The sequence below is a fragment of the Eulemur rufifrons genome, chromosome 29 (assembly GCF_041146395.1).
Source record: "Eulemur rufifrons isolate Redbay chromosome 29, OSU_ERuf_1, whole genome shotgun sequence".
Taxonomy (NCBI): Eukaryota; Metazoa; Chordata; class Mammalia; order Primates; family Lemuridae; genus Eulemur; species Eulemur rufifrons.
This window is the reverse complement of record NC_091011.1, coordinates 15181573-15203478: the sequence shown is the minus strand read 5'-3', so window position 1 is coordinate 15203478 and position 21906 is coordinate 15181573. Positions and strand designations below refer to the sequence as shown.

The 21906-nt window shown below is 33.5% G+C and overlaps 1 protein-coding gene across 2 annotated transcripts in view; it reads left to right on the top strand.

Annotated features, from left to right (window-relative positions):
• Positions 1-21906, top strand: part of CDK13 (cyclin dependent kinase 13) — a 104860-nt gene that overhangs the window by 76802 nt on the left and 6152 nt on the right. For both annotated transcript variants that reach the window (XM_069461546.1, XM_069461545.1), the window contains exons 8-12: positions 2662-2763; positions 2860-2937; positions 13400-13516; positions 14178-14309; positions 20426-20631. In XM_069461546.1, coding sequence (XP_069317647.1) covers positions 2662-2763; positions 2860-2937; positions 13400-13516; positions 14178-14309; positions 20426-20631 — 635 coding nt within the window. The remainder of the gene's footprint in view (positions 1-2661; positions 2764-2859; positions 2938-13399; positions 13517-14177; positions 14310-20425; positions 20632-21906) is intronic.

Sequence of the window (21906 nt, the reverse complement as noted above, 5' to 3'; positions counted from 1 at the left end):
TCAAATGCATGGTTTGGCTTGTGATTATCTGTCAAATTTTCCTTTAGAGCAATTTTTATGAAACCATAGATAAGTAAAAAATCTGAGGTATTTTCGAATATGAGTTCTGTGGTAGGAACCAATGCAGCACAGACAGCTAGAAATATCAATGAAGTGTTTGGGAAGGATGTTGTTAATGAACACACAGTATGTCAGTGGTTTGAGAAGTTATGTTCTGGTGATTTTAATCTTAAATATAAGCCACATGAGCGACCTGAGACCAAGGTGGATAATGATGAGCTGAAAGCTGTAGTGGAAGCAAATCCATCCCAGCCTATGCGTAAATTGGCAGCATAGTTTGATGTTACTATTCCAACAGTATTGGGCTGTTTGAAACAAATGAACAAGGTAAAGAAGGTGGATGGATGGGTACTACATGAATTAAATGAGCGTCAGAAGAGAATTCATCTCAAGGCTTGCCTTTCTTTGCTGTCACAACATAAAGGTGAACCATTTCTATACCGTATTGTTACATGTGGTGAAAATTGGCTTCTTTTTGACAATAGCAAGCATTAGACACAATGGTTAGATAAATATTAAGTGCTGAAACACAGTCCAAAGCTGAATATTTATTAGAAAAAGCTAATGGTGTCTGATGGTCTAGCGCTGTTATTATCGACTACAGCTTCATGAAACCTGGTCAATGGATTAGAGTGTATGTCTGCTGCAACCAACTGGATGAAATGATGAGGATGCCTGCGATTAAAGCCGAGATTGGTCAATAGAGACAGGCCAATCCTCTTGCAAGACAACACTCGACCACATGTTGCACAAACAGTGCTGCTCAAACTATACAGTTAGGCTTGAAAACTCTCTGTTGTCCACCACATTCACCAGCCCTTACACCAGCTGATTACCACTTCTTCCAGGCTTTGGACCACTTCTTGCAAGGAAAAATATTCAGTGCTCAACAGGCTGTGGAAAATGCCTTTCACGATTTCATCACCACTCGCTCTCCAGGCTTCTTTGCTGCTTGGCATAAATAAGCTACTGTTAAGGTGGCAAAACTTTGTCAATAGTTTAGGCACATATTTTGATTAATTGTACTGCTTTTTGCTTGAGATACAATAAACTAAACTTTTGATTCAAAATCGGACTTTTCATATGTAATGACCAATTGCACTAACTCAGCAACAGAAAGTCAAATCCCGCATATTCTCACTTACAAGTGGGAGCTAAATAATGAGTACACATGGACATAGAGAGTGGAATAAGAGACATTACAAACTTGGGAGGATGGGAGGGTATGTGGGATGAAAAATCACCTAATGAGTACTGTGTACACCAATCAGGTGAGGGTTACACAAAAAGCCAAGACTTTACCACTACACAATATATCCATGTTACAAATCTGCACATGTACCCCCTAAATAAATTCATCTTAGACTTTCCTCTTTATTTTCACAATTTTTCCAAAAGTCAATTAAAATTTTTTTTCTAGCTTTGGAACACTATTACTAATAGATCCTATCTGTGGTAATGCTGTAATGCCCAGATTGATAGCTTATAATACTAGTGCTTAAATGTTTTGGAGAAATTTGGCTGGGTAGGGGCAGAGCAGGTCAGACAGATCTCACGTAGCCTAGAACTTCAGATCTATAGTTGATAAGAGGGAATTGCTTTCTAAATTGTATGCTCCTTTTCCTTTCTCCAAAACTGGGCCAGGTCCAAGCCAACCTCAGGTACATGGGCTTGGAATACAGCTTTCCTGGGGAATTTCCTAGGATATGGCCTTTGAGTCCTTGTCATGAGGAAAACATCTGCAAATAAGGAGAGGTTTAGAATTGATTTGAAAACATACATAACCACCCTGAAGTATACACTCTAACCACAAGATCAGTTGAAGAACTTCTTCTGACTTCTTAGGACCCTCTTCATTCATGTGAATCAGCTAGAGTGTGACTGTTCTCTGAGGACTGAAAACACTCTGCCAAAGAATTCCTACTGTGATGGTCAAACTTGACCCTTATATGACTTGACAAGATAACCTCTTCTATGGCAAATAAAGAGGTAGCAGTATGTATATGTCCTCTTGTTAGAAGGTGACAAAGAAATTAACTGTTAAAGTACCATACCCATTGCTAGTGGTTTTGTACAGAATGGACCTCAGCTACTGTAGTCTGCATTTCTGTATTTTCTGTTCACATACCAAAGTGAGTCAAAATCAATGAAAAATTTCCAAAGATATGCTCAGTTGAAAACTTTTGTTAGGTAGTTCCAATTTGAACTGTATATTGTCACCCACTAGTAATTTGTCAGATTTGGTCAGAATCACTCCCTTTAAATTAGTTAATCCCTTTAAACATTTTTATGGAAAATAAAAACAGTACTCAACAGTTGATATAAAGACTTTTCTTTGACCAAATTACAATTAATACCAGTCAACTAGTTTTCATATTTATATATTAAGGGAATTTTTCAGTTAATCAGGTTGCTCTCAGAAGCATTTTATGATCACATACCAGATGCTTTAGTATATCTGTATTTTTTAGTAGGCAGATGAAAGTGGTTTTTAATTAGGTTTCTAGGATTGTTTTCATAAGCTAAAATAATATTTCCTAAGATAATCTCTCTTATTCCAACAAATAACTAACTTTAAAGAGTGCTTTCTGTGTTTTTTAGTCGGCCATATACTAACAAGGTCATCACTTTATGGTACCGTCCACCTGAACTGCTACTGGGAGAAGAACGATATACACCAGCTATTGATGTATGGAGCTGTGGGTAAGATAGGCTTATTGGCTGGTTTATTTTATTTGAGCCTTTTGGTGGTAAATTAAAATCAGATCATTTGGTAATCATGGGTATTTTTTCCATTAGATGTATCCTTGGTGAACTCTTCACTAAAAAACCTATATTTCAAGCAAATCAGGAACTTGCACAACTAGAATTAATAAGGTAAGCTGCTGTTAATATTTGTGGGTTTGGGGGTGTCATATCATACTCCTATCTAAAATTTAAAATCTCTCAAGCTTATTTTTTCAGGATGAGAACAGCATGGTTCTCTTGAAAGCTAATGACTGCTAAATGGAGGAGAAACTAGAATGTAGGCACTTTGATACTTGTTCTAGTAAAATTAAGGATCTTAAGGTCCCTGGGTCTTTATTTTGTGTGTGTGATTTGTCAGATTTGGTCTGACAAAGGACTTGAGGCCCAAAAGATAAGACTGGGAAGGAAGGGTAAATATGAGGCAGGAGAGAATGAATGACAGATAGTTTTTTAAAAAGTAGGCAGAAAGGAAAAATTAATGTTTACATGTATGTATATATATATGTGTGTGTACACACTAAAATATACTCATATACCTGTTAGCATAGGTCTTCATTGTTTGGAGCCTATCATAAGACCTAGCTCATATGCCGTTACTCATACATCTTAGTCACCTTTCTCTTCGTCTTATATTTTAAAATAAAATTTGTCTTTAAGAAAATTGCTTTGGTTTTATATATATAATATAAATTTGCAACTTACAAGATTTCCATGAAAATATCAAAATAAAGTTGAAGTCTTTTAGGAAAGATAATTGGTAGGAGGCACAGATTTACAGAATTTTACTCTGCCAGCTGAATAAAATGAACATAAAACAACATAGTAACCAGAGAAAGACCCCAACTTCATCTCATAAATTGTGAAAAGTTTCACCCAGAAAGAGACAACTTTAATCAAACTAAAAGGAGATCCTGAAGATTGATAAGTATTACCCTTTGGGGGGAGATATTTATAGTTTGAGTGTGCCCAAAATTCCAAAAAAAAAAAAAAACCAAACCAAACCAAACCCCTCAGAAAGCTTTATTATTGCCCTTTTTGGTGGTTGGATAAAGTTTTTTGCTATAGGGTACAGCAGGGAAAGATGAGTGCCCCAGTTAGAGCCTGCTTCTCCTCTGAAGGTAAGTCAGCTATAATCAGAAATACCCAAGTCACACACTAGCACTGCTTCAACTCCAAAGCAGCCAGTTGCCTCTCCTTAAAATGGAAACGTAGAACCAGTTATGTCTAGACTTGGCTGAAGGGATCCAAACATAGAACTTTTAATGAAATTACAAAGAGAGCGGAGAATGGAGGGGAGGAAGTTTACCAGAAACATAGGAAACATTTATCTTAAATTTTTTATTGTGTTATAAACAAGTAAAAATGGTCAAGAGGAATTGATAAGAAATATACCTTCTGAAGCTAATTGAACATTTGCATAAATTATGTATTAGTAGAAAAAGAAAGAGAGGACACTTTAAAACATTGAAATACTACAGGCTATATTCTTTAAATAAAACAGAATAAAACTAAAAATTAACACGAAAATAGAAACAAGAAAGTCAACTATCTAAAAATTTTAAATATGCTAAAAATAATTCTTGGATTAAAGAGGAGTGAAACTTTAGAACATATAGATTAAAAAAGAGTGATAAATTTAAGTATAAAAAATCTGTGAGCTAGGCCAGGCACAGTGGCTCACACCTGTAATCCCAGCACTTTGGGAAGTGGAAGTGGGAGGCTTGCTTGAGGCCAGGAGTTCAAGACCAGCTTGAGCAAGAGCAAGACTCTGTCTCTATAAAAAATAGAAAAATTAGTGGGCAGGGTTGTGCGTGCCTATAGTCCCAGCTACTCTGGAAGCTATAGCAGGATGATTGCTTAAGCCTAGGAGTTTGAGGTTGCAGTGAGCTATAGTAATGCCACTGCACTCTAGCCCAGGTGACAGAGTGAGACCCTGTCTCAAAAAAACAAAAAACAAAAGAAACAAATTCATGAACCAAACCTGTGCTTAGGAGAAAAATCACAACTTTAAATATACTGCTAAGTAAGAAAAGGAAAGTAAATGAGTTAAGCATTCAACTGACAAGCTAGAAAAAAACCCAGCAAAATAAACCCAGGGAATAAAAGCAATTAATGAGTTACAATACAGAAGAATGTAGAATTTACGAATAAATCTGTGACTTGGTCTTGGGTTTACTGTACGCGTGCATTATAAATTAATCTACCAGTTTAACCTAATATGAAAAGAGGGTACAAAGAAATTAAATGAAGATTATAAGGTAGAAATTGACCTCAGGTGTAAAGAAAATCAAAATAATTATGAGACTACTTGATTCACCAAAATTGCCCCTAAAACACATTAGAAAACCGAAATGGAAGACATAATGGTTTAAGAGGATTCTTTAAAAGAACCAGGCCCCAAGATTTTCATAGGTAAATCCTTGTAAATCTTTCAGAAACCAAGAGTTGTAATGTTCTCTAAACTATTCTGGTATGTAAGAATAATGCAGTGGAAATTTTCTTATCTAGTCTTCCCTTGAATAGCCTTATTATTAATAGATTGAAGCTCGCCATTCCCTCTGTAAATAAATACTAGCTTGGTAATATGACAAGTTAAGTGCTTGTGGCTACAGCTTTCTGGTAAGACTACATATTTATCCCACCAGTGAAGAGTATGCTGACCCAAGAGGTGGTTATTAGTTTCTAACTTTTATGCTGACTTTTTATTATTGTAATTATGTAGTTTAATTAAACATAAACAGATGGCAGTGCTTTGCAAAAACTTAGGGGTGGGCAGGTGATTGTATAAGTTAGAAAAGTCATACAAATCTAGAAGGATTAAGCATTCAGATTGCTTTGAAAGTTTTTTTAATTTCTAGATATATTTACAGAAATCAAAACTAAAAATCCTTAATGATGTTTTATGGGTGTGGTTTGTGCAAGAAAAGCTAAGGGAGAATTCCATTCAGTGAATCCTGTTCAAAGAGAACGCTGTGGTGTGTATGTCAGAAGATTGGAGAATAAATGTATATTTTTAAATCTTCAGTTAAAATAAAATGTGTAAATTATGTATCTGTGTATTTTTTTTAACGATTCCTTCTAACCCATTTTTTAAATTTAACCAACCATTGGTCCTGATTATATTGAATATACTAGGGCTTTTATTAATGATAGTTAACACAATGCAAGCTTTATGCTAAGGGTTTTACTTGAATTATCTTAGTTAAGCTTCATAAAAACCGTGTGTCGTCTTTTTATAGTGAAGAAAACTAAACCTTAGGTGAAGAATCTGTCCAGGGTCATAACAACTAGCAAGTGACAAAATAAATTTAAATCTAGACTGTGTTGTTACCTTAGAATCTAAACTTTTAACTATTACTCTATTACTATATAGGAAATAAAACTTCCTGGAACCTTTACAAAGTTAATATGACACAAATACCAATACTTGACAAAGACAAAAAGAAAAATTTTACAAGATACTAATCCAGAAATTCTAAGGGAAGTATTAGCAAATAGTATCTAGCTTTTTATTAAAAAATTAACTTGCAGAGTAAAATAGGGTTCATGCCAAGAATACAGGGCATTTCAGTTTTAGGAAATAATTTATTATAATTCATTTTAATATAATAGGAGTAAATAATGTGTTTATCTTAATAGGTATTGGATAGGCATTTGTTAGAAATAGAAATATGATTCTAAATGTAGAGGTATATGTCTTTAATGGGATAAAAATATATATCATTTAACACAATAATGTTAGTGGTGAAATATTAGAAGAAATAGATAAAAATGAAAGTTTTCTTCTAGTATTATTAAGAGTGTTAGAAATACTAATCCGTTAACTAGTAGCGTTAGGAAATTGAACCAATGAGAGAGAGATATATAGTGGAAAGGTGAAGGCAGTTTTGTCATAGTTTGCATATATGATAACATTGCATACATGCATACATGAAACATGCAAGGAAATTGCTTGAAACACCTCAAAGTTTGGTAAAATGGCAGGAGAAAAAAATTTGCATAAAAATACTAATTAGTAATTAGTAAAAATACTAATATATATTCATATATACTAAAAGCGATAGCTTAAAAAAATTCCAATAACCAGTTAGAAAACACAGTAGGGGAAGAAGATATCTTTAGTAAAACCATCACTATATCTTCCCCAGGGATATTGAAAACTATGATGTTCTACTTAAAATTGTAAGTTGATTTGAAAAACTGTTGGAGGGGTATATCTTGTTTTTGGCTAGGAAGGCTTAGTTTTTTTTTAGAGATGACAATTCATCCTATATTACTTACTACTAACGAGAATTTTAAAAGCCAGTTTTTGAAATTTGACAATTTTATATTTATCTAGAAGCATAATCATGAAAATAACCAGGAAAAGTCTTTTAAAGAAGGAAAATTTGGCATATCATGTGTTGAGACCAATTTATAGTAATTAAAACCATTTTGGCACAGAATACATGGATGAATCAGTGAAATTATATGGGATATTTAGATATAAAACAAGTTACTGTACACCTGGGGATATAATCAGAAGACATTTCAGATCAGATAGAATAACCGTTGAACAATATTGATTACTGGTTGTGTGCCAGTTATTAGGCACTGAGGATACAAAACAGGTAGCAAGGGGAGGGGATTATGCAGAAAGCCTATTTTCTACTTTTAGTTTGGGGAGAGAGACAAACCAAGCAAATAAATGAGATATATCAGATGGTAGTAGTGTAAGGAGATAGAAAATGATGGGAGATAGCATTGTGTGTAGAATCAGAGAAGGTATCTCCCATAGTGACATTTGAGCAGAGATCTGAATGAAGTGAAGAAATAGAGTAATGAAGACCCTGAGACATGAGTGTACGTGGTTTATTTTATGAATATTTTAAATATGGGGGAAGAAAACTCAGTTCATCCATTTAATAGTATACTGTACGGTTATTAAATAGGAAATAGTTGATCTGGAGATACTGACATGGAAAAGCAGCATGAAAAGTGCAGTTTTACAGAAGGCTATATTTACTTTGATTCCATTTAGGTAAAACAAATACATCAGAAGACTTGAATTGTTAATCCGGAACATGGACTTGTGAGAAGGCTAGGGAGGGAAAATTTTATTTTCTGGTTTATATACTTAAGCATGTTTTTGTTTTGTTAAGGTACTTACGATTTTGTAATATATTATAAAAAGTGCTTCAATTTTGATTCTATAGAATTATTTTTTTTTAAACATGTGGAAAATAAGAGGAAGTTTCTGGCAAAACAAATAAGTCTCTCTGTGTAATGAGGCAACAGTGTATTGAAAGGGGTGTTGGTGGGCTCTGGAATCTCATAGACCTGGATTCTAATGCCAGCTCAGCTACTTCCTGCTGTTGTGACTCAGGGTAAGTTCCATAAATAATGCTCTTGTTTCTTCACAAGTAAAACAGGACTAATAACATGCATGTGATTGTAAGAATTAAATAAATGTAAGTAAGTTTTCTAGTACATACTTCTTTCCCTCACCTTATTTATGATAATGCTAGGTTGTCTCCCCAGTCTAAAGGCTCAGGGATGATAAGATATAGGATCAGTGTTGTATGAATATGTGTAAAACTGATCAGGAGTGGGACTACTAGTCAGAATCTGTCTTAAAGAGTTTACACTATAGTGACCAGGTTATTTTATTTATAATTTGCTTTGTTCCAAAAAGTATTTTGGGCAGATCATAAAAGTTTTGTGATAAAAGTAGCATGGGTTAAAAAGTGATGGATGAAGAGAATGGAAAACACAGGCGGGGACAAAATTGGATGAATGAAGGCAAAATGGCCTAAGTGTGGCCATAGACTTATGTTACGCAAGGGTCACAGTTATAACTCTAGGCATTCTAGCATCCAGCTAAAGAGCCTTTATATCACACAGTGTACTTTGCTTATGAAATAAAAAGGCTTATAATTATGGAAGAAATTGAAAGTAGACTGGAATTTAAAGATCCTGCTTTTCACTGTCCAGCCTCCCCACCATCCTTCAAAAAACGCAGGTGAAAGTTTTAAAACTTTAAAGGAATAGATTTCAGTTGTTCCAGAATATAGAGAAAGAAGGAAACTTACCATATTTCAAAAAATGCACATATACCTTCATAAACCAATAACATAAAAAATTCTGTTGACCTGTGTTTCTCGATCTTTTTGGTCTCAAAACTTCTTTACACTCAAATTATTGAAGATACCAGAGCTTTTGTTTATGTTGGTTGTATCTATTAATATTTACCATATTAGAAAGTAAAAATATTTATTAGTTCATTTTAAAACAGTATGTTAACGTTTTTAATTTTTAAAAGTCTGTATTTTCCAAAATAAAATTGTTGAAGTGAATAACATTCTTTTACATTTTTACAAATCTTTTAAAGTCTGGTTTTATAGAAGTGACACTTGGATCCTCGTATCTGTGATGTGCTGTTTTCAATAGTCTTTTTAGATAATTGTGCATATTCTTCTTTGAAACTGCACAAAAATTAGATAAGTGATAGTTTTTTACAGGTTAGTCGTAATGTGCAATCTGAAGCCATATGAAGGACTTTTGTACTGTACTATGTTGAAATCCATTATTCTGTCTTGCACTTTGAATGGATCTTTCATCCATGATGATTCTGTGACATAATGCATTAGTCATTTAGAAAATACTGGTTCACTAAATGGAACAGATCTTTCAAATGGAACATTTCATTATGTAATTGTTACCACTACTAATCTCATCAAGGAAAGCCTTTAAGTATTATGAAGCTTTCAAGCTCATGGTGGATATAAGTTTTCTAATATTCTGATTTTTCTCTAGAAAGTTCAAATTTTATAATTGACAATAAATACTATTAGTTGTTTTCCTTGAAGTAACAAGCTGACCTTGTTTCTATTTGAGAAACTGTCTGGCAGATAACCAAGTCTGAATGACTATATGTGTATAGTTTGTTAGTTGTTCTTATAGGTAAAAACAGTAGTCCATGAAAAAAGCAGCTACTTCAGCTTGCAGCTCCAATCATTGCACAGGCACTTCTCAAGAAACTATTGTATTTTGTTGTGCAGCAGAAGTGCTTTATGAGTATTTCCCATTTCATCACAGAGAATATTAAAAAGATATATACTCAAGTGTCAAGATTTAATAACATTAATAATTTTTGCTGCTGCAACGTGTACATTCTTAAATGAAACTGGCTTTCCCCCCCTGAATTTGTATGACAGTGAAGAGTACTTACTGCCAATATAGTTTGCTGCCACTGAGTTGAATCATGCTAAGGTGCTGATAGTTTTACCCACCACTTGTTTTGTACCATTAGTGCAAATCAACACATTAAAAAAGGAAAAATAATGTTTTGGTAATAACTTTGACCTGCTAGACTCTTGAAGGGTCTAGGGGACCCTCGGGGGTATTTAGACCCCACTTTTGAGAGCTGCCATATGCCAGTCTCACATATGAATACTAATGTACGACATCTAGGTTAACAAGTAGAAAATACAGCATTACACTCAAATAACAATACTTTGATTAGACACAGATAGTATTTATTCCTCCTTTGAATATACGGGTGAGTACATACTAGGAAATCTCTTACTGTAATTCACAATGTTTCTAGCCCAGAAGAGAAAATGCATATGATGACTATTACAGAGTTCCTAAAAATTAAACTGATAAAACTAAAGCACCTCTTTAAAATTTAAAAGCCACAAAATTAAAACACATAGTAAAAAGAAATAAATGAATGTTTCCTTAACAGGAAATATGATTTTATATGTCAGATTTCAAATCTTTCCTATAACAAAGCTTTCCTAATTAACTGCATAGAAAATGTAATGGGCTAAAAATATTCAAAAAAGCAAAAAGTAAAACCCATAGAGGAAATAAACAAGATCTCATTAAAAAATATATGTATAAAATTGATAGAAATAGAAGAATTTAATATTCTTAGCATAGAAACATTAAGCATTATAAAGATAGCAGTCATTTCTAAATATGTAAATTCAGAGCAGCAGTTGAATCCCAGCAGTATTATCTTACTTTTGGAGTGTTACAGTATTGATTACAGTTCGTGTGTAACAAAATTCTGAGAAGAGTAATTGGATAGAAGGGTAGATAGAGGGATTCGTCCTCTCAGCCTTTCAAAAAATATAAAGTCCCATTTATGGTATTGACACCGGAGTAGATTGATTACAATAGATTCCCAAAATAGACCTCAGTTATTTGGAGATGTAGCATACGCTTTAGCCTATGATACATTTCAATACATCTTTAGTAAAGTATTGAGGTAGCCCAGCTGGTCACCAGGCACAGATTTTTGGTAATACGAAGTATTGCTGTCCTGTCTGCCTCCTCGTTTCTAATAACTTTCCCTGCCTCAGTATGACTATTCCATCCTGTAGGCTGCTTTCAGTTAGATTACTGCAGTACTCAGATTCTTCCAGCATTACATACAATAAAATAAGTGAAACACTTTAGCTAAGGATCATGAGACTGATATTTATTATAAGACTATTAATGGGTCAGATGCGAGCTCATTTAATTTTACAGCTCTGAAGGGAAATTAATCCCCATATTACAAAAGAAGAGCAGATTCCTGAGCAATGCAATTTGACCAATATCATACAGACAAGATTCAAAATCTAAAGTTTGTTTCTAAAGTCTCTTCCTTATAATTAAAGAAAGTGCCCCTTGAAACTGTGTTGTGTGGCTTCAGTCTACACTTCCAGCTAAACCTCCCTGAGCCCTAAATCAGCCCTACACTGATTTACTTAGTCTTCCTCCTAAATGTCTATACTTTGCTACTTCCATGCCTTTGCTTGTGTTCTCTCTGCTAGCAACATATTTCTCTTATTCCCTTTCCCACCTGTCTATGGTTTACTTATCTTTAGGATTATAGCCAAAATTCTTCGCCCTCCCCACCTCGCTAACTTAAGTTTTCTTGTATATCTGCAGATTGAAAGTATCCTTCATTTCCTGTATTATAGTATGCTTTATACTTCCATTATAATGTACATCAGTCTGTCTGGGATTTATCATTTATGTTTATGTGGTTGCTTGGAGAAGTACTATACAAAGACAAGAATCATATGGGCTAAAATCAGGAGGTGAAAATAAAGAAAACATAGTTTTTGAACTATAATTTTTGAACTGTAATTTAGTAAAAGAAACAGACATGTAAACAACTAAAATACAAAGCAAGATGAAACAAGTGTCAAACCAGTAGTATGCAACAGGTGACCAATTCTGAGTAGCATTTGGGAATAGAGACCTTGTTGATTAGATTACTTTTGATCTGAATCTTGAGAAGTGAAAAGAATTCAGCTAGGTAGAATTGAGAGAGAAGGAATATCAATACAGACATGAAGGAGTGATCTGTGGGGAGAGTTGCATTGGGAGATGAAACTAATTTGGGACCAGATCATAGAGAGCCCTTGCTACAGGGAGTTTGGTCTTCTTTCCTAAGGGTGTAGGTTTGAGGGGGTTATGAAAAATCAGGTTTTAATGCAGAAGAGACTGGGAGTATACAAAGAATAAGATCTGAATATCTTAAAAGCTTTGGATTTACAAAGATGCCAAACTGTTGAAACAAAAAACATTTCAGTGACATATGGCTTAAAAAACACAAGATTGTCTCATGTAAGTGTTTCTGAGGTAGCATTCTAAAACTCAGCTGAAGAATGGCAACTTTTGCCATCACTTGCTTATATGCATTTATACATGGATTTACGTATATGTATATATAGAATATTTTTACTTTTAGTGATGCATCAATGTTTTCTTTTTACATCAGGAGACCAGCTGATAATTTTATAGACAGTATACATTTTTCCTTGAGATTTGGTATACTCAAGCATATTTAACTAATTTTTCATCTGTAATACATATTACTAAATCAGTCTTAAATGTTTAAATTTTTAAATGTTTACCAGCTAGAGTTGCCTGTTTATAGCTTTCTAGAAGTTACCATAACAAAGATTTACTAATTAATACCAAAATAATAAGAGTTTTCAAGGTTTAAATAAACAGAGTAAAGCAGTTTAAAATTTCTGAAATCTTGAGATCAGTGGCACTACTTAAATTGAAGAACTTTAATGTTTTCAAGAGTGTGGCATTTAGAGTCCTCCTCTTGATCAAGTTCGGCAGCAGTCTTTACACTACAGTTACCTTCCTGAGGTGGTGTAGGAACTCTGTTTCTGCTATTATTGTAGACTACCTTATATTCATTGAAGAAGTAGTGACAGGTACCAAAAAAAAAAAAAAAAACCCACAGAGACTCTAGTTCCTTAATTTATTGGCATAGTTTTTTTTATGTTGGTTTTAAAGTGTGGGCCATATATTTTTGAGTGTCACCATGTTTTAAGATTTTATTTTGCAAACATGAAGATCCTCTCCAGGAATTGGAATGCTTGGATTGTTAAAAGCATCCACTGAAAATAAATTGATTTCTCAAATAATTAAATTGGGATGACTAAAATATTTAATGAAACTTCCTTTAAATTGTAGCAAGGCTTCAGCACTTTTGTATGTTTAAAAATGAGTTGATATTTTGTATAACAGTTGTATGTATTATTCTTTCTATGTAATTTATAGTGACGTATTTCTTTTTTGTGTTGTTTAGCCGCATATGTGGGAGTCCATGTCCTGCGGTGTGGCCTGATGTAATCAAACTACCATATTTCAACACCATGAAACCAAAGAAGCAATATCGTCGAAAGTTAAGAGAAGAATTTGTTTTGTAAGAAGTGGATGCTTAAACATCCATATTGCATTGAATGCTTTTTTTTTTTTTTTTTTTTTTGAAGTTACTTGTGAATTCTAAATGCCATTCTATCCTCTATTGGCCTGAGGTAGACCTATCACAATTCTAGGTCATTTAATTTTGAGTTTCCCTTCACTACATGCAAATTACCATGTTATCATCATTATGGTGGAATCAGTGATTTGGGATTGTGTGTTTGGTTTGGTGCTTACATGAAAGACCTTTGATGATAATATTGTTTTAAATTTTATTGGAACAGCTTTCAAGTTATTTGAGCTTGGGTTTTTATTTTGTCTTAGGAAACTATTTTGTTCAGTTCTTAATTTATGTTATAACAGCAAATTGCCCATAGAGTAATAAAATATACTGTTCTTTGCCAAATAGTTACAAAATTATGTAAAAATAATGAAATATTTCTTCAGAGGAAAATTTGGGATTTATTGGAATAAAGTATTGTACACATTATATAATATTAGCCATTAAAATAATTTTATTTACTTTTACTCTTTAGTTTGCTAAGTTTCAGTTTTTAAAGTTAATTAAAAATAATTTACTTTTCCTTTAAAATAATTTCCTAAAGAAACACTAACCTTGTGTCTAAAGAACATACATGACTTTTGTAATCCTCTCATGCTAGTATTCCTGCAGCTGCGCTAGACCTATTTGATTACATGCTCGCCTTGGATCCTAGTAAGCGCTGCACTGCTGAACAGGCTCTTCAGTGTGAGTTCCTACGAGATGTGGAACCCTCAAAAATGCCTCCACCAGAGTAAGTGACTTTTTATTAAATTAGATTCCCCATGTACAGAATCTGGACAGTTTGGATAACATCTGTGTATAATGAATAGAAGATATTCCATGTCTAGTTAAGTCAAAAGAAATAGAATAAATCTAAAGAAATAGGTAAAACAACGATACACATAATTTGCAGGTGCTTAATGTTTAGCTAATTATAGGACTAGCAAAAGCAGCCTTCTTGTAGCTAATCTTAGGATTAATTTATATCAAAATTTAATAATATATTTCAACTCTAAGAAAATGTTACTGCTGTAGCTATTATTATTTTAATACTACTTTTACCAAATGTTTATACTACTTAACTACTAGTACTGCTATAGCCAAATTTTGAGTGCTGTCTAAGCATTTTTTCATATATTACATTAATCTTTATAATCTCATAAGGTAGGTATTATTATCACCACTTTACAGAGGAAGAAGCAGGTTCAGAGAGGTTAAGAAACTTGCCCAAGAATGCAAAGCTAGTAAAGGGTGCAGCCAACTCTCAAATTCAGTTTAGTCCAGTAAGAAAGAGAAGTTCTAAAAATACTCCATGGCATACTACACAATAGAAATTCCTTATCAATCAAATGAGAGACTATTAATATCAGAAACCTGTATGGAATAAATTATTGTCTGATGGGGGAAAGTACATAGAGTTTGGGAGTCAGAATAGCTGGGTTCTTGAACCTTTACTCTCGTGGCTCTTATGATTTCTCTAGGATTGATTTGGGGAGAAGGGAGGGGAGAAAACAGTCCATTTGTTTCTCTTGCTTGGTAAGATCTAGAAACCTTGTAGGTATTATTTAAGGAAATTTTAAAATGATTAGGAATATCATTAAAAGCAAACTTGTCCCTATAATAAATATTTCCATGTAATGAAATTAGCATATTTTAAATGAACAAACATGGGCTTTGGAGTTCAAATCCTGGCTCTCCCACTTATCAGTTAGAATGGACTTACTATATTTCTGTGAGGCTGTCATATTCAGCTTCATTAAGTTTTTATTGAACTGTACATGGTTGGCTTTTATGGGATGATTTAAAAGGCAAAAAGGATCTGCCATCCTGATAAGGCTGAGAGACCTGAATCATTCACTGTTGCAGTAATTGTTTCATGGTTTTTTTGCTTGTCGGTGTATGTTCAGTAGTCTTGAAACTTTGGCTCTAGTTTCAAAGAACTTCAAAGAATTTTTTAAACTTCTGATTTAAAAAATTTCAACTCTGCAGAAAAATAGTAAAAGTAATACAAACAGTATTTATATGTCCTTTGCCTAGATTTAATAATTACTAATATTTGAACATATTTGCTTTATTATAGTATACTTTTCTTTTCCTGAATTAGTTGAATATTATATTGTGGAGGTGACACTTCACTTATAAGTATTTCATTACATATCTGTAAGAACTAGGACTTTATTCTACATGCCTATAGTAGTACCATTATAAAGCATAAGAAATTTAACATTGAAATACCTAGTGGGCAGTCCATATTCAAATTTCCACAGTTGGCCCAATAATTTCCTATTTAAAAAGTCTATAACTTTTTTTTTTTATGTAAAGAATTCATTCAAAACTCACACATTGTATTTAATTGTATTATCTCTGGCGTCTTTAGTCACTCCTTGGGGAGGGCTTTTTTCTGATACTGACATTTTGAAGATGCCAAGCTAGCTATTGGGTAAAACATTTCACAATATGGATTTGATTGTTTTCCTGTGATCACAATTAGATTAACATTTTGAGGGGCAAGAATACTACCTAGAAGGTGATGTGTGCTTCCTGTTCTATCACATCAAGAGGAATATAATGTTATTTTGTCCCATCATTGGTAATGCTAACTTTGATCACTTGGTTTAGTTGGTCCACATGAAAGAATTGGTAATCAGTAAGTAGCAAGCATATTTTCAGTCGATTCCTAAACTTTTTTAAATAAAGGGTTTAAATAATTGGAAAAAGATATCATTTTCAGGGAATTACAAATGTTGACATTTTTAAGTAGGGCAATTACATCACTCATAACTGTATCTAGTAGAATGCAAATATCACAGCATTTTGATATCTGCCAATCATGTAGAAAATGTTCAGCAATTTGTACAGTATTCCTTTTTCATATTGAACTTATATTACTCCTGCAAGTTTTTATTCTAATGTAACATGTTTATGCTTGAAAGTATTTTATTGCTTACCCAGTTCACTTCTTTAAAACAAATACATGTATATAAATGGGAATTCAATTTTAAAACATTTCCTGTGACTATAAAGCCCTTTTTCTTCTTGGTTAAATTGTCATTGAAAATATTAGTAGTACATATTTCAATTTTAAAAAAAAGAAAAAAATTAGAAAATTTTGTTGGAAGTGCAACCTAATGAAAGAGAGCTGAGTTTTTTTTCCTCTAGGTAGTTTGCACATCTGTTGATTAATATTACTTACTCTAGAATGAGACATGTTTCTACATTAATTGTAATTTAATTTTTAATTTTTACAAGTACCCTTGTAAGCAAACATTTGTGAATGGAAGTTTTGTTATAGTTACATCACTGAGATCTTTGAACTACTTCCACATTATATGTCAAAGGTCTTTCGCCAAAAATGATAATGACCTTTCGGATGTCAACTTACTCTTTTTCCTTCAGGTTTTTTTTTTTTTTTTGACGGTAAAGAATTGGGGTTGCGTGCAGTGAATCATGCCCATAATCCTAGCACTCTGGGAGGCTGAGGTAGGAGGAGAGCTTGAACTCAGGAGGTTGAGACCAGCCTGAGCAAGAGAGACCCTGTCTCTACTAAAAATAGAAAAATTGGCCAGTGGCAGTGGTGCATGCCTGTAGTTTCAACTACTAGAGAGGCCAAGGCAGGAGGATCTCTTGAGCCTAGGAATTTGAGGTTGCAGTAAGCTATGATGATGCCACTGCACTGTAGCCAATGCCACAGAGTGAGACGCTGTTCCCTACCCCTCAAAAAAGAAAAAAAAAATTGGAAACCAAATCATTTGCTGAGGGATTTCTTATCCAGTCATTAATTATTTACTTTTTCAGTGGACTTACCAATTCTTATTAAATGACCTCTAATACATATTACTTTTTCTTTTCACAACACTTGTTTAATTCAATTTTTAATACTTAGATAAGGTCAGGGACTCAAGATGTAGTTTCAGTGCTACTTTGCCAGTTCATTATTTAAACTGTTTCGTACTACATTTTTTAAATATGTATTTTTGCTCAAACCTTGGAACTGTAGGCTTATCCCATTCAGTTTATGGAAAATGTCTGCCATATAACTTAATTATGAACTCTGCTTATTGTCAAACAAGTCCACTAAGTGATACTTAGTTTTATCAGAACACACCTGACTACATTTTTCCATTAAAAATAAGACATGTTAATACACATTTGAGGAACCTTCTGCAAATCAGTAATTTTGGAATGTATTCTGTCAGATATATTACTAAAGCATTTAGGCTGAGATTACCATGATATTGATTCAATATTTAAATGTTATAAACAATATAATATTACATCTCTTATTTTGTAATATGAGTAGTTAAAATCATAAATTACTTATGAGGTCAGGACTATGAAGAAAGGCATGGTATTCCTTTAGAAAATAGGTGTATGTATCAAATTGATCTTCTGATGAATTGTTTAGGAATAATCAAATGAGTGGAATATTTAAAAAATCAGAAATAACTCCATTTATAATTGTATGATATGTCCTGTCAACCTTTTCTAATTTATTTAATGAAAAAAAGTACATATAACTAAAAAGTGAATTAGATTGGCAGCTAACCTGTAATTTTATTTTCTATGAACAGCAAGTAAAAAGCATTACACAATTTATAAGGTGAAGTGTGATCAACTGTTGGAGTAAATATTTTATGATATGATTTGATGAAAATAGTTTTAAACGACCTTATTGAATGATTAATTATATCAAACATGAATATAGTGCCTACTATGTGAGAGGCACTGTTCAAGAGCTTACAAATGTTAGCATATGTTACCTCTACCCTATGAGGTAGATAGTATTGTTAATCCCATTTTTAAAGATAAGGAAACTGAGGCACAGAGGTCAAATTACTTGCCTAATGTGACACAGCAAATTAAGTGACTGAGCCAGCATTTGAACCTTCAAGAAAGCACATAAATTTTGGTTATCAGGGTACACCTAAAAGAATCAGCATCATTAACCTGTACTGTTTTAGCTATTTGTTGGGTAATGTTTATCTTTCCTAGGGATGAGTGTTGAGATCGTCTGCAAAGAATCTCTACCTTTAAATTGTGGGAGGGAACAAAAACCCTTTTTAGTGGATTTCTTTGCTTTGCTATCATGGGGCTCTCCCACAAATGCAGTGCATTCCCTGATGGTCAGGATGGAAGAGGTGGAATCACTCCAGATACCCTACTCCTGCAGTATTACAGTATATCTAGATTCAGAATATCCCAGCAGAGGCTAAGGCCCACATTATATAATGAACAGACACACAGAAAGGAAAGTCTTTGGTGGGTTTATGATGCCTTAAAGCTTCCCAATATCAATATTTCAAATTGTCCCTTTGTTTGTTACTCCAGGAGGTTTTTACACGCTGAGGCAATGCACCATAGTAAGATGGCTGAGAGGTATGCCTTTGTTTTGTTTTTGGACCTCAGGTGCATAGACTTGACTTGGTTTAATCATAATCCTTGTGTCACTCATCATTGGTCCATGCATGGCTCTCTTTTATTTATTTTAGTTACTTTAGTTATTTTAAATAATGTTAATAAGCAGCCATGAACCTACCAAACAAAAGCTAGAACCTTGAAAATAACCTACTTTAATCATATCATAACCTGTCCTCCCGCCGACCCACCCCCTTGCCTTCCTCCACCTGAGGTAACCATCATCCCTGTTTTCTTTTGTATATACTTTTTGTTGCCATCTATATGTACTCATAAAAAGTTATATTTTAAAATTTTAGTTGTTTTTAATTTTATAAAAGAGTGTCATGCTGTTTATAATCTTTTGGGAATGACCTTTTTCTTTTACTAATATTATATTGCTAAGATTCAACCATATTGTTGCATATGCCTTTATTTTATAACATGAGATAAGAGTAACTGTGAAAGAGGAGGTGTGAAAGAAGAACTTGCTTGAACGTGCAGGCCATTCTCAAAGCTCAATCTTAGGAAAGAGTGCATATGGATACAGAAATTCCTTTAAAACAATTCCAGGTGTATCCCCTTGGAGAGTCTTCATGTACCCTTAGAGGTAAACATATCCAGATTGAGGACTGCAGGTATATATCACCAGCTGGGGTTGCTTAAGGGAATTTGTAGATATTCTGGGCAAGTTTATTAACCTTTCCAAGCCTCAAGTTTCTTATCTTTAAATATAATAGTAACTTTCCATTGGGTTTTTTATTAGAGTAAGAAGAAAATATTTATATCTTTCTTTTTAAGCAAAAGTTATTCTCTAGTGTTGTCAGTTTTAATGAAATTACATAAAGATAGAATTGTTTCAGAATTGTGGGTAATTTTGATAGTGGCTAGTTATTCACAACTCTTTGTTGATGAATCATGAGCGTCTCTATGCCTGGATTACCTACTTCTAAAACTCATCTGTAGCATGTAGTTTAATTCTAGAGCATTCAGACCATAGAAGCAAAGAAGAGGTTACTAAAACGTAAAAACCTTTTACTATAAAATTTTCCACAAATGTTATGTTTTAGGCTTTACTATTTTGTCCTGTATCTAGTTTCTGTAAATGGCATATTTTTCTGCCTTCTTTTTCATGTCTTTAATGTATGATGTACTGTGATAAAGATTGGCTTTAAAAGGTTACACCAAGGAAAATACTAGCCTACTTTTATAAACTTATATTCTTCATTCATAATTTTGATAAATGATTATTGATTATTCAGAAGCAAAAGAAAAATAGTCTATAAAGGTGATGTCCTGAAGGAGATGGGGCATCAAGGATGATTTGTATTGGAGGAGTTTACAAAGCCTATGTATGAAATCTTCAAGAACAATTTTGGGGTGAGGGATTGGGTTTGGTGCTACATAGTAACTTTAGCATTTTCTTTGTTAAGAAATGCCATTCACAATTTAATACTTTTTTTTTTTTTTCAGCCTTCCTTTATGGCAAGATTGTCACGAGTTATGGAGTAAAAAGCGAAGAAGACAGAAGCAAATGGGCATGACCGATGATGGTTCCACAGTTAAAGCCCCCAGAAAGGACTTGTCTCTTGGCTTGGATGACAGCAGAACCAATACACCCCAGGGTGTGCTGCCGTCTTCACAACTGAAATCTCAGGGCAACTCAAATGTAGCACCTGGTCAGTAATGCTTCCATGGGTTGGTTTTCTTCACATTGTTTTGTAGTTAATGCTTTTGTGGCATATTGCTCTAGTGTGTTAAAGCATCTTGTGGCTGACTGATAAAAGTTTTGTTCACTGAACTGGGCATTTCATATCTGTTTGTGCCAATACAGGAGCTTCATTGCCATTGGCACCACAATTTTAAGTAATCTCAAGGTAAGGTAACTTATAAGAAGCATCAGATTACCTACGATTGGTTATTGGTTAGATTTTTCTACTTCCTGCACTGGCTCTTAGTGCAGGAGTCAGTAGGTCTTTTACTAACACTACTCTCAGTGAGGCTCAGTGTTCAGAGTCTACAGATGCTTAAGGAATAGGAAGAAAGATATGGAAGATAGCCAAAAATTATAATGGAAGTTCTTCTATACCATTTATAACGTCCTCAGGTCACTCTTAATGTCATATATTTCTCCTCTTATATTAGAGAATCTCAAAGATTAGAATCTGATATTTGTGCCAGAATGACTTAAAATACGATAAAGAAGGATATTTTATATCTGGCTACTTTGGGGAAACTTAAATTTCTTCTCACTAAATCTGTCATAAGAGTAAGCTTCTTGATAAGAAGTCAGCCTCTTCAGTGTTGTCAAAAGTCTTGTTAAAATCATCTCATTCAATTAACTTTTTAAAAAATGAAATCCACTCCCTCATTTTTTGCCTCTGGAATCCAGAAACATTCAGCTTTAGTTTAAGTTTCTTTTATGAAGACAGTGATATAAAGTAAATGTGTATATGTGCATACATGTGCACATAGGTGGTGGTTTATTAAACATGAAGAAATAGATTAGCACTTATTAAGAACTGAGTAAATGTTGATCACTTAGTTGATTAAAACAGATGTGTGGATTAGATTGAACTTTTGGTGGTTGAATATAAATACAGAATAGATTAGCTGAGAAATCTTGAGAAAGATTGCCGTAATGCTTGCCCATGTAGTCTACAAGCTTATGTTTGATCTTGATTAGACTACATATTTAGAATACTCATACTTTAAAAACCAAAAGTAATTGTATTTGTTGTTCAAAAGTATTCTTTCTTAAAATAGTGAATTCCCCTTATACATGAAAATATTTGGTACAGACACAGATTTGTAGAACATACCTGTTCTACATAATTAGGGCTATCTATATTAAGTTCAATATTATTTCCGTTCATGTTAAAAATATATAAAATTTGGTCAGGTGCATTGGCTCATGCCTGTAATCCTAGCACTCTGGTAGACCAAGGCAGGAG